The following is a 12,662-nucleotide window of genomic DNA, read 5'->3' on the forward strand; positions in this document are numbered from 1 at the left end:
ACTGTTCCACAGAACACACTTTTGGTAATCTGCAGGGCCCCACACTGATCCAAGGAGGTGAAACTGACATTGAGGGTTGAGTGGGTGGGGCCAACGATGTTGGATGTCCCGCAGTGCGAAGGACAGTTCCACCCAAGGGAGATCTCACCTGTGTATCCTGTGAAAGCACTTGGGGAATGCTTACCTGAGGAACACCATGGGTAAACCCTGAGATGCAGCGTCCTCAGTGGCTGGTTAAAGGCCAAGGTTCAGTGTAGATATAGAAGTATGAATGACTCTTGGACTGAACGACTTTCTATTCCCTCACCAACCTGGAAAATTCAACTGTAAAGGCTCCAAGAGTAAGCAATATTTTCTTTTAAAAGTTGTATAGAAACTTAGACATCCTTTTAGATTAGCTGTCTTCTATCCTTTTTGAACCAAAGTTCTCTTTTTGTAACACTTTGTGATACCTCCTTAATTCTTCTTAAAGAAAATCAGAGGAAACATAAATCTTTATGTACACAAAATTCACATCTATACACATAAGGTAATATTTATATATTAAATGTAATGTAATATTTATGTACATAAATTTTATATTATATGCATATATATATACACATATATATAAAATCCCTGAATTTTAATGCAGTGGGGAAAGTCTGTATTTAGTAGCATTCATTCCACACAAAAAGTAGAAGTCAAGGAAAGAGCAGAGATATGAGACCTTAGAATAAAAGCTTAAGATAAGTTATAACTGACGGTCCTTATTTGCATGTGGCACCCTACATGTCTCCCAAAAGTCATACAGGACACACCACAGTTCATTAGGCAGAACTGTCCCATGCATAACAGGACATTTAGCATCCTTGGTCTACCCACCCCCATTACAAAATACCAGTTTCACCCCCCGAATCTTAGGGGTGCTCCCACAGATTCCCAAACACCCTAGAGGACAGTGCACACCCCATAGTGAGAACTACTGCCCTAGGCTAAGGTAGGACTTCATTCAGCCTCTTATTTAATTCTCGAAATATTTGAAACCTGTTTATCCAAATTATTAAGAAACCAGAGTCTCCCACCAGCAGGGGAACCCCCTCAACCCAGAAACTCCCCACATATGTAAGTCTCATTCAAAGGAGTAGAAACGGAAAGAGAAGGAAGGGAGGCAGCAAGGAGGGACCACGTAACAACTCCCTGAGCCCCTGGCAGCAGACTTCAGCAGAGTCAAGAGGTACCCGCTGGGTAGGGCGTAGCCCCTGCCTGTTTCTTAGCAGCCTGATTATTATTTATTTGTGGGATGTCCACAGGGTACCTGATGCCAAACAATGCACGCAGACAGCCACAAATGGGCTTTGTCAGGGAGGGGCCTCCCCAACGTGGCTCTAGTACCAGGGGATTTGCATATTGTTGCAACATTGTGACAGGTTTCTTTCCTGCCTGGCGCTTGAGAGCTTAAAAGTCACTCTGAATGATAAAAAATAATTACATGACTTGCATAAAGCCTTTGTGTGGGAAGGGTGGTATTAGCTATTACATTTAATTATTTAATGTGGGAAATTATTCACACTGTGTAAAGAAGCCCTGTGGAAAGTACGCCGTGGTTCGCTTCTCCAGCCCTGCCACTGAGAAAGAAACCAGAACACCCTGAGTCTGGGAGGGGAAGAGGGATCCTCAGACCTGCCCCACCAGGTCTGAGGCTCTGCTGGTGCTCCCAGATGCTACTATAGGAGAGGGGGCAGTGCAGGAAGGCCATGGGCAAGGCCACCCTACTGACTGCTCAGACCGCAGCAGTAGAGGGGTCCTCGCAGCAACATTGCAACCAGTAGGCACTGAACACGTCTCATGTGAACTGAGGCTGTCCTCACAGAGCCTGTGAGGGCTGCATAGTGATTGCTCCTGTTTGACAGAGGAGGAGGCAGAGGCTATGGGAACCTGCCTGCACAACTCAAGGTTCATCTCTGGAAACAGGGCAGTAGCTCATTCAGTTCACGTTTCATGCACTAAAGTGGGCACAGGTGCTGCCTCTCACAATTGCGCTTTGGTCACCCCTACCCCTTCACTAAGCAGGGGTCAGCCCACTAGGCCAGGAAGGACACGGAGACCTGTCTGATCTGGGTTTGGAGTGTCTTCCCAGCTGGGTTGGAGAGAGGACTCAAGGCAGGCAGACCACAGAGGGCTATCAAGGTCCGAGTTCAATCTCCTCGTTCACCCACTCCCAACACTGCCTGTTCTCTGCCTTCCCTTGTCCTTCGGAGCATGTCTGTGGTGTTTATTTGAACTGCAGGTTGCCTGCATACATTGCAATGTGTCTGCCCAGCCTGTCCCCGCCATGGGGACACATCCATCCAGCACCCTGGTCCTGGAGGAGACCTGGGCAGAAAGCAGCTCAGTAGTAGCAGGAAGCAGCCCCTGGGATCCTGCAGCCCACCCAGGTGCACAGAAAGAGCTTTCTGTGGTCCCCAAAAGGAACTTAGTCAATAACCCCCAGTTTTTCATCTGCTCCCGGGGGGATGAGTGCAAGTGTCAGATCTATTCAATCTTGTGGCACCTAGTAAGGCACCTAGTAAGTGCTCATTGTGTGCTCCTAAGATAAATAAATGAAAGAAGGCCTTTGAAACATTCCTGGGGATGAAAAAAACTTAATTTAAAAAAACATGGAGAAGATTTCCAGTTCAAAGTGTCCAGTTCCTCCAACAACTTCATGGGCAGCCCTGTCACACCACCCACCTCGGGTCTCCTCTCCCCAGGGCCAAGGACCCAGTCCCTAACCCCAGCCCCCTGCTGGCTCCTGCCCTTTGTGTCCACTGTCCCCAGTTATCTGTACAGTGTGAGCCTCCAGGAGCCTCTGAATGAACACACCACAGGGTAGGAGCTGACAGAAGAAGGCAGAATCCTTACTGCCTCCCAGGCTGCCAGGTGCCTGGAGCAGCTGCGTGCTCCAGTTACCACTTCGCCTTTAGACACCACTAATCTCCATGATTACTGTTATGTCTAAATGACATCCTAACATAATACAATTCATATTATCTCTGCTTGGTGTCAGTTACCATTTTGCTCCCTGATACTCTGTGAGATCGACTCTCCCCATGGCTGCGGTGCTGCCAGCTGCATTCAGCACCTCTCCCTGGCTCATTTGCTCTCCCCCCACCCCCACCCGTGCCTCAGTCCCATGTCCCAAAACCCAGGAGACACCAGTGCTGCCAAGGACCTGGGCACCTCCCCCCACCACACCAGCACCTCTGCTCAGCTCCCTGCCTCATGTACCTTCTCTCAAATGCTTGCTCACTCAAGCAGGGGCTCTCGTTCTCTTTCAGGGACCCCCTTCCCCTGGGGGAGGATGAACCTTGGTTGGCCTCTCCCTTCCATTTTGGGTCCTGCCTCCAGCAGGTGGCCTGACCCCCTCCTCCAGCTTTGTGTGGACTCCCAGCTTCCCCCCTGAGATGCAGAGCTGCTAGAGACCGCAGTCCACCTCTGGGCACTGTGCATCCTGCCTGCCACCTCTCACGCTCCCCTCCACTCCCCCACTTTCTCCTTTCCTCTCTCCTTCTTCCCCACTTCCCACTATCCGTATGGCTTTTCCTCTCTCACACCTCTTTTCATCCTTCCCTCTGCCTCTGCCATCTGCCTTTCATGACCTTCCCCATCCATGCCCTTCTCACCTTTTGCTTCTCACCTGATTCCTGCAGTTCTTTTGCTTCTCTGCCATCTCTGCCTCCTGCCAGCTGGGCTCTCCTTCCCTCTGACACTCTTCCTTCCCTGGCCTTTCTCTGTCTCAATTCCAGCACCTCCACTGCTAATCTCGGCTCAGGTCTCCCATGTGGACACTGTGCCTGGCAACACTCTCTGGGGCTCTAGTGTCTCTGGAAGTAAACACCCCCGGACAGACTGAAAGTCCAGGTCAGCTTCCGCATCAGGGCCAGGAAAGTTTCCTCATCACCTCCTCTGTGTTTCTTTGCTTTACCATCAGAAGTAGATTTGAAGGTGGGCAGGCAGGAATAGAGAAGAGGGGGAAAAAATGGCAGCAAAATCATCATTACCTCAAAATCCCTAAGAAGACACAACATAATCCCAGATTTTCTTGTGATACCTTCTCACCACCAACCTGTTAGCTTTTATTGCCTCTGAGATCACAGAGGAGACCTCGGCTCTGGGCAGGGAAGGAGCTAAGAATCTAGAATTCAAGGGCAAACGCACGTGCCTATAACCTCTCTGTAGCAGCCCTGCTCTCCGGGATCAGAGGCAGAAAACAGACCCACGTGGCAGCCCATCCTCTCCTCCCAGCCTTCTAGGCAAAAGAACAAGGGCCTGGGTCTCCGCCAACACAGATAGTGGTTTCTAAGAACCTGGCAGTTAACTGTCTACATGACCTTGATTCGAACAAAATTGAGCCATGACAACTCACAAACTGTCATCAATCTCCAAATGGTACTAGCCAGATTTCTTTCAAGAGTCTCAAAAGACAGTCAAAGTACTCACTCATGACTCAAAGTGGGCAGAAAAGGCCCTAGATGCAGACAAAAGGTAAGCTCACTATCCTAGAACCTTCTACTTCTTCCCCACTTCTTCCACACACCTGCGCTTTGCCTTCCCTTCTACTCAGTCCCACACACAAAAGTGAACTTGTGAATCCTGCTTAACGAGGAGAGAGGTAGATGAGCTCAAGTTAATCCTGACAGTCATCCATGTTCATTTAGAGCTTACTTTAGGCCAGGCACAGGTCTAAATGCTTTACAAGCATTGCCTCACTTAATCCCCACTATCACCCTATAGTTTTCCCATTTTACACATGGGGAAACTGAGGCGCAGAGAGGTGAATTTATCTGCTCAAGATTACCCGACTAGTAAAGTGTCAGAAGTAGAATTTGAGCCAACAACCTACCTCCAGAGACCATGCGCTCTTTCGACTTGGAAACTTCACTGATGGAGGTGAATTAGGGCACAGATTATCCAAAAGGGAAGGAAATCCACAATTCTTGTGTACTCAAAATGCACAATGTGGTGTTTTGCAGCAACTTTTCCTTTCCAACAATGATTTGCTAAAGCTAGAATCAGGTTGGTCTACATGTTGTCAGTCCACCTCAGCCGGTGAGCAGGGGTCCAGCAGCACTCAGGAAAACAGGTGATGCCGAGAGTATAAGCAACATCACAGGGGTGGCCGCTTGGCAGCCTGAGTGGATACACATGAGACCAGCCCCAGGAAGGCCAGAGGAGAGGCCCATCTTCCAAACTAATCCCCAAAGCCTGGGATTTGAAAGGGGAAAACCCACTACATCTGCAGGATTTAAGGAAGCCAAGGGAAAGCCTTCTAGCGCCCCAAACACCATCCCTTCTGGGTGATCAACCCTGCTTGTCTCTGAGGAGCTGGACATTAAGAGGTTTGGTTCGCCATTTCAAGGAGAGCAAGGAAAACCCTCTTCCTAACCTTGACTTCTACCCTACCCTTTGGGACTTCGTCACCAGGGAAGGAAGGAGTCACAGGTACAGCTTGGCTCCAGGTTAAACTGATTTGATAAGAGAAAAAGTCACAATTTTTCCCACCCTCCTTCTTTCATTACACCCGCAAAATCTGTATTACCTGTGGTTTCCAGCAAATAAGGTGGTGAGCTAAGCAGTGTGTGTGTGTGTGTGTGTGTGTGTGTGTGTGAGAGAGAGAGAGAGAGAGAGAGAGAGAGAGAGAGAGAGAGAGAATACTAAGCTCTTACACTCCAGAGTGTGCAGGGGAAAAAATATTCCTCCAGGCCCTGCCCACATAGGGATTTGGCCAGGTGTCTAAATGGAGGAGATCACCTTGTTTCTGGGGATGGGTTGGAACAGGTGGGAGGAAGGACTGTTGCGGGGGGGGGGGGGGGGGGGGGGGCAGGGCAGAGGGGAGGTGGACCAAGGAAACAGAGACCTGAAAACTGGGTCTGAAACTGTCTTCATGGTCCAGCTTAGAGAACTGATGGGCTTGTGGGATAGAGGAGTGGGAAGGTGGGTGTATGGACGAGTCAGGGTGAAAATCTGTCTCTAGAAGGGATCCTGCCACCCACCCACCCCAAACATGCTCCCTCACCCATGCATTCTAGCTGTGTGTAAATCTTCTCGGGAAGAGTCCACGGGAGCCCTTACCAATAAGGCAACTGGTCGGTCTCTGCCCCCAGTGGAGGCCCTGGCACTGGGCCTACCAGGTATCTTGCCAGGGACAGAGGAGTCAATGAAAAGCCTCAGTAGCACAGCCTGGTGATGGCAAGGATGAGGCATGAGGCATTCACCTCAAGAGAGTCCAACCAATGGAAGCCAGCCATGAAAGGTTGGGAGAAGGCCATGGTCAAGGAGGAATGGGCTGGCGTGTGTTTTCCCTCTGTCTGCATGTACACAAAGAAATCCTAGAGAAAGGGTAATGAGTGTTGCCCAACCGGGTAGTTGGCAGGGTCCCTTTAGGTGTCAGTCCTTCCCCTGGTGCTCACCAGGTGACTAACCTGTGTGTTTATCCTGGCCTTTGCCCTACTCTCTGTCTTCCTTCCCTTTTCTCCTCTCTCAGAGGCGTTGCAGACCAGGCCGGCTCACCAATTTTGTTTCAGGTCTCTGGTGAATGAGAAGGCTCCAACTCCTCTTCCTTTCCTGAATGCTGAGCCTTCCCCCTTCCTATCTCTCCTCTTGCCCCCACACCCAAATAATGTTTTGTTACCACGTTTTCTAGGCTAGATGCTGAATATTCCTGGACTCTGCTCTGGTTCCTGTTTCTCTCCTTTTTCTTCCTCGACCCCACCTCTCCTTCCCTTCTGAAATATCTCTCCCCAAAGAGATGGTATTTCCACCTAGAGAGACTCTCCCAGTGTTTTCCAAAGTCTAAAACACATACATATTTATATCATTTGGGGTCTTCACTCTTTACCTCCCTTCTTTCAAAATCCATCTTCTCCCTTTGCCCTGTGAATTATATCTAAGAACCTGGGAGGGAATTAGTTATTTCCTGCTCATAACATGTGACTTAAATAGAAGAGAACAGTCTCCCTCTGCCTCAAAGGCTCTCATATATTCAGAAACTATTCTGGGAAGCCAACAAGAAAGCCATGTTTTCCAGCTGACCCTCACCTAACCCACGCCCTGGCCAACCTCTGCTTCTCCAGTCTAGCTGTCCAAAGTCTCCGCACTGGCGTTTCTGTTTTCTTTTGGCAGAAATGCCTGGGAACTGAGAGGCCCCTTTCCCTGTGACCTGACCTCCCACACTAAGAATAACAGCCCTAGGACAGCATGTCTTGCGATCCCTCTGGAAAGAGGGCATGGCCGGGAAGTGGGGAAGTTAAGGGAGCTGGATAGAGCCAGGACGATGGAAGAACAGACTCTTGGCTCTTGTGAGTAACATATTAAAAGGGAGAGTTGGCAGCCTTCAAGAGAACTGGGGAAAGAGGTCTGGGAAACTCTCAGAGGACCCTTAATGCTTTCATACCCACTCCCCAACCTCTAGAGGTTGCCACCAGCAACCTCGAGGCCCCAGCTAGTGTCTCAGAGAATAGGAAAATTCTGGTCCTGCTGAACAAATGTGGCCCAGCCCTGTCTTGTCCCCTTTGCAGAACATTCCTTGAAAAACTGAAGAAGCAAATGTAATGTCTTTTTTTTAAGAAGATAAATATCTTTAGTACTAGGTCCTTTCCTTTCCACCCCTGGGTAATGTGACTATCCTGTTCCTGGGGTTGCCTGAACTGTGCACATATACCCCATGTGACCATAAAGCAGTGCTCTCTAGACTCCTCCACCTCTCAGAGAGGCAGGTTGTCCAGACCCAAGACACCTGTCTTCTCTGTAAAGAGTCCACCCTCCCAGGACTCCTGGAATTCTCTAGGATATCTGAGACAGCCTATCCTTGGGTTGACTCATCATCCAAGACCTCAAAATAGTCTTTCAAAATCATCTCTTCCCCTTCTCCAAATATGATGGAACACCAATGAAATCCATGAACACAGGGTGAAGTGGTGAAGTCTGGACACTAGCCCTCCCACTCTGTGCCATAATCTCCCTTCCGTGGCACCACTGTCTCCAGTCCCTTCTTGTGAAGCCTGCATCCCCATTCCCTCTACCCAGACCACCCCTATCAATCCAGTTCTCAGGCTTTGATAATTTAATTCACTTTGGGTGGCATTTGCATTTCAACGGGACTCTATATCAAACTGATGGTGTTAGGAGAGGAAGCTGGGGGAGGTGCATAGGAGATACCCCTGAAAGCACCGTCTAGGGCTCTATCTGACATTACTGAACTAGAAGACTGACCTGGACTCTGTCTCCTTTCAGTTAGTAAAACCTGTGCCAGAACAGAGCTGTCCCTGGAAACACCAGGGCATGTCCAGTGCTGGAACAGGGGTGACCCTGATTCTAGCTGCATAGAGTCCAGCTTATTAGAGGTATTGTTTTTATGAGGCAGTCCTCTCGTTATTGCTGAGCTTTACATGAGTCACTGCTGAGCCCAGATGACCTGGCCACCCTTCTGGACCACACTGCTGTGGTTTTCAGGGCCTTTGGAATTCCCAAATCATCCACAGGACCACAGTCCAATCACCTCAAGGGGATCACACACCTATGTCCCTCCTGCCTCCATCTGTGTCCCTCCCTGCCTGCAGACAGGCCCTTCTGCTGGAGAAGAACTGGGGGCATAGGAAACGCTGAGCAGGGACTGAGTCCAACCATGTCCCTGTGCCATTGCAACTCCCATTGCCTGCCCCCATGTCTATTCCTACCCCCCGTGGGAAACAGAAAGAGCCTTTGTGCAGGAGGGTGGTTATGTGGGATGGACCTGGAGGAAGGGGGGCCTTGTGACCGTGGGAGGGTGGGGCAGGAAGGTTGGACCAGCCACTTCCCAGCCACCTGCTTCCCTCTTGGGCTCCTGGCCACAGATAAGGGCCCTCACAACTCCAGCAGCAACACTCAGGTGCCTGGACGGTGATTCTGATGGTGATGTTGCTCTGTTCTTGTCTGTCTAATATTCCTTTTTAATCCCCATCCTGCCTGCCCCTCCCTTATGTAGGGTTACTTTAGTGATCCCTGGAATGTTTTTGACTTCCTCATCGTAATTGGCAGCATAATTGACGTCATTCTCAGTGAAACTAATGTGAGTATGACTCTGCCCTCCCCAGGAAGCCTCCTTCTTCCTCCTCTGCCTCCTCTGTTTCCCTTTCTGTCACTCTCTCTCTCTCTTTACCTCCTTTTATTTTTTTGGTTTTTTAATTTCCGGTTTTTACCCCCCTCCAGTCATGCTTTTTATTGAACCTGCCGTCGTCTATGGGGGAAAAAAAGTGGGAGCTTCTCCTCCTTTTTTTCTGTTTGTCCCAGCTCTGCCCCACTGTGCTGGGCCCAGGAGCCCGGAGCTGAGCGAAGGGGCAGGCACAGGGGAAATCTTTGAACTAACCCAGCTTTTGTCAGCCCTCTCCGCCCTGTGAGAACCAGGTTGCCCAGGTTTGAGCCGCCAGAACTGTAGAGTGGTAAGAGAGTATTTAATATGCCCACGTAACCTCTTTCTTTTCTCATTTTTTTCTCTTCTCTCCTTTCTTTCATGCTTTTTTTTTTTCATTTTTTCCTCTTCCTTTTTGTTTTGTTTTTCTCCTTTGTTGTTGGTTTTTTTTTTTTTTCTCTTCTCTCTCTCTCTTTTCCTCGGCTTTTCTGCCCCATGCAGCACTATTTCTGTGATGCATGGAATACATTTGACGCCTTGATTGTTGTGGGTAGCATTGTTGATATAGCAATCACCGAGGTAAACGTAAGTACATGGCGTCTGTACCTGACTGTCCGTGCCTGTTCTAACACTCATTTGTCGTTCCCCGGTTCATTTTCTTTCCTTCATTTTATTTTCTCCTCCCCACCTCCTTATTTTCATTTTGTTTATTTTATTTGTTTGTTTAAGTTGGTTTAAAGAATTTTTTTCCTGTTGCTTTATTTTGATTTTTTTTAACTTTTGGAACGAGTTAGGCCTCCCCTTTCCTTTTTCGATTGCTGCATCTTTTCTCTCTCCCTTTACAATCAGCCTGGCATGACTCACGCTGTATAGGAGGATGCAGCTATGGGAAACAGAGAGTGCCAGAGCAAAGGGGTATTTACAACTTCTGGGCCACTGCTGGGGCAGGGACCCAAGCCTCTCCTCACTCCCACCTTCACCTCCAGACTGCTGCCTTTCCCTGTCTCACCTTCCACTCCCATGGCACCTTGGAAAGGAGCTCCCTCATGGTGGACCACCAAAGTTAAGGCTTGGACTTTGCCTGCCTTGTCAGCCCAGAGACCAGCCCATTACATTCACACTGAAGGGAAGGGCTCCATTGCCATTTTAACATCAGCAGCCCTGCAGGCAGCCCAGTCCCCCCAGGCTCCTTTGGGAGAGGAGAACCGACCATGTCAGGACCCCTGCTCAGATCCCTCTTCTCTGGAGTGGCCAAAGAACCAAGCAGTTGGGTGATCCACTGGGAGCTCTTCCCAGGGTCTTTCCTTCCACAGCCTTTCCTTCCCTGGCTGTGGAAGCAGATTCTGGATGAGCGTCTCACTCCCACATGAACCTTCCTGGAGAACTGACTCTTGCACCTGCCTGGTTCTCTCCCACTCCCAACCCCATCACAACCCAGCCCCCGGCTCCCTAGCCTCAGACAGAACCCCAGCCCCTGCCCCCACCCAGGGCCTCCTGCCACCTTCTCCCAAGTTGCCTCCTCCTATACAGTTCCTTCCAGTTCCTGCACATGTCTTTTTGTTACCTGGCATGTTTAAACCTTCTCTCTTTATCTATAGGCAAGCCCTCTTGCGGTTAGTCTTTAACATGTGTCCGTTTAATTTTGTTGTTGTTATTATTTTTCCTTAATTAAGAGACTTGGTAATGTTTGCACAAACCTTTGATGCACTGAACCATTGAATAACAGCACGGAGCAGACGCTGTAGAGTTTTGATCTAAGATGTTTGAAAGTACCCTACCAACTGCCACCATCTCCCTTCTCCATCCTTACCCTCCTTGCTCCACTCCATATTTTGCTCCCAATCAGTTGAACTGACATGTTATCATATCTGCCTGATTCCCCTGACTAGAAGCCCATCTACTTTCCTTCCAGCAGATGGACGTTGGAAGGAGCCTGTTAACACTTTCCCTACATTCCCCTCCCATCAACCTCTTGTACCCTTCCTGCTCACCCTATAGCTACAGATTCGATGGTCCTTCTTTCTCCGAGATCCCCCTGCGTTGTCTTTGTCTCATGTTGTGTGTGTGTGTGTGTGTGTGTGTGTGTGTGTGTACATACTCTCCCTTGACTTTTCCCATGAAATTATCAGATCATTAAAAAAAATCAATCTTCCTACTCATGCTCTGTGCCTCCCCTCCCCTCAACACCTCCCACAACCACCCTCACCACTCCTGAGCACACTTTAGGACTCTCAGGCTAGATGAGCCCCAAATCTCAGGTGCTAATCAGGTCCATGAGTCACCCACGCATGTCTAAAGGCCAGCACCTTTGTGCTTGGAGCCTGTGCCTTACGGTGCTCTCAACTGATGGAGCAGGCAGAGAGAGAAATAGAAAAGAAAGAGCAGCCCTGCCTTCAGAGGGGTTTGTCTTCAACACAGTAATGCAGCTCTGTAAGAATCTATGCCAAGAGACTGAGAGCTCTCCTGGATGCAGGGAGGATTCATTGCAGCCCCAGGGGGTACCTTTGTGATTCTCACTGTTGGCAAGGCCTACATCACTCAACCTGCCATTTTCTCCCAAACTATAAGTGTTTTTAAATGAAAAACAAAGAAAAATATGTTTGCTAGGGTATAAAATTTCTACAGAAAAAGTGGCTACATTGGGATAGAGAAGGAGTGTGCAGGGCAAGAAAGGAGCATGAAATCATCATGCAGACCCTTATGTTTAGATGATGGTTTTCTACTTATGATTCACCTATGCATTTATCTCAGGTAACTCATAACTGCCCTGTGAATTTCACAGGCAAGAATTATCACTCCCAATTTGCTGACCATAAAGATGCTGATGGAGAGATTTAAGTGCCTTTCAGAGCCATACAGCTGGATTTCGGTCTCTTGGTGTAGCCAGTTCACTGTGCCCTGGGCTAGAGCACCTATCTCTTCACTCCAAGGTGCCTTGAACAAACACACACATCTCACATAACCTCCTATGTGTACTCCCACTAGCCAGGATTTGTTCAGCTCTTACATCGTGTAATCTATTCCTATTTTTTAAGTCATCTTTTTTATTTACTTAAGTAATCTCTACACCCCACGTGGGGCTTGAACTCACAACCCTGAGATCAAGAGTTGCACATTCTCCTGACTGAGCCAGCCGGGCATCCCTGACATTCCGTAATTTATATTTTAAATAACCACACAGGGATTTTTCCCATTTTCTAAACTAGGAACTATGTGTCATCCCACCTGAGAGTCCTGATGTACCTCTGACTCCTCCAGCCTCCCTTCACCCTGCACTGAGATTCTTCTCACTCCTCCAGATTGAGGAATTTGTTAAAAGTCATACAAATGACAACTGAAGGGTTGTCTGGAGATCAAACGGGGACAATGTGTATAAGCGAGAGCAAGAGAAGGTGTCCAGAGACCCACACCACACAATTAATGGCTTCTGAACAAAGAGAATAAATGTAACATCACCCAAAGCCCAAAGGCAGTGTGGGAGAGGAAGAGAGGGCCAGATGTGAAGTCAAAAGCTCTGCCTATAGCAGTTACCAAA

General features: G+C 48.8%; 1 protein-coding gene across 50 annotated transcripts in view; it reads left to right on the plus strand.

Moving 5' to 3' along the window:
• Window positions 1–12,662, plus strand: part of CACNA1C (calcium voltage-gated channel subunit alpha1 C) — a 752,159-nt gene that overhangs the window by 681,414 nt on the left and 58,083 nt on the right. For 16 of the 50 annotated variants that reach the window (XM_058744174.1, XM_058744178.1, XM_058744175.1 and 13 more), the window contains 2 exons: window positions 8,984–9,067; window positions 9,629–9,712. The exons of 1 other annotated variant lie outside the window; for it this stretch is intronic. In XM_058744174.1, coding sequence (XP_058600157.1) covers window positions 8,984–9,067; window positions 9,629–9,712 — 168 coding nt within the window. The remainder of the gene's footprint in view (window positions 1–8,983; window positions 9,068–9,628; window positions 9,713–12,662) is intronic. 33 more of the 50 variants (XM_058744184.1, XM_058744190.1, XM_058744192.1 and 30 more) reach the window with 4 other exon arrangements.

This window comes from Neofelis nebulosa, chromosome 8 (genome assembly GCF_028018385.1).
Source record: "Neofelis nebulosa isolate mNeoNeb1 chromosome 8, mNeoNeb1.pri, whole genome shotgun sequence".
In the NCBI taxonomy this organism is placed as follows: domain Eukaryota; kingdom Metazoa; phylum Chordata; class Mammalia; order Carnivora; family Felidae; genus Neofelis; species Neofelis nebulosa.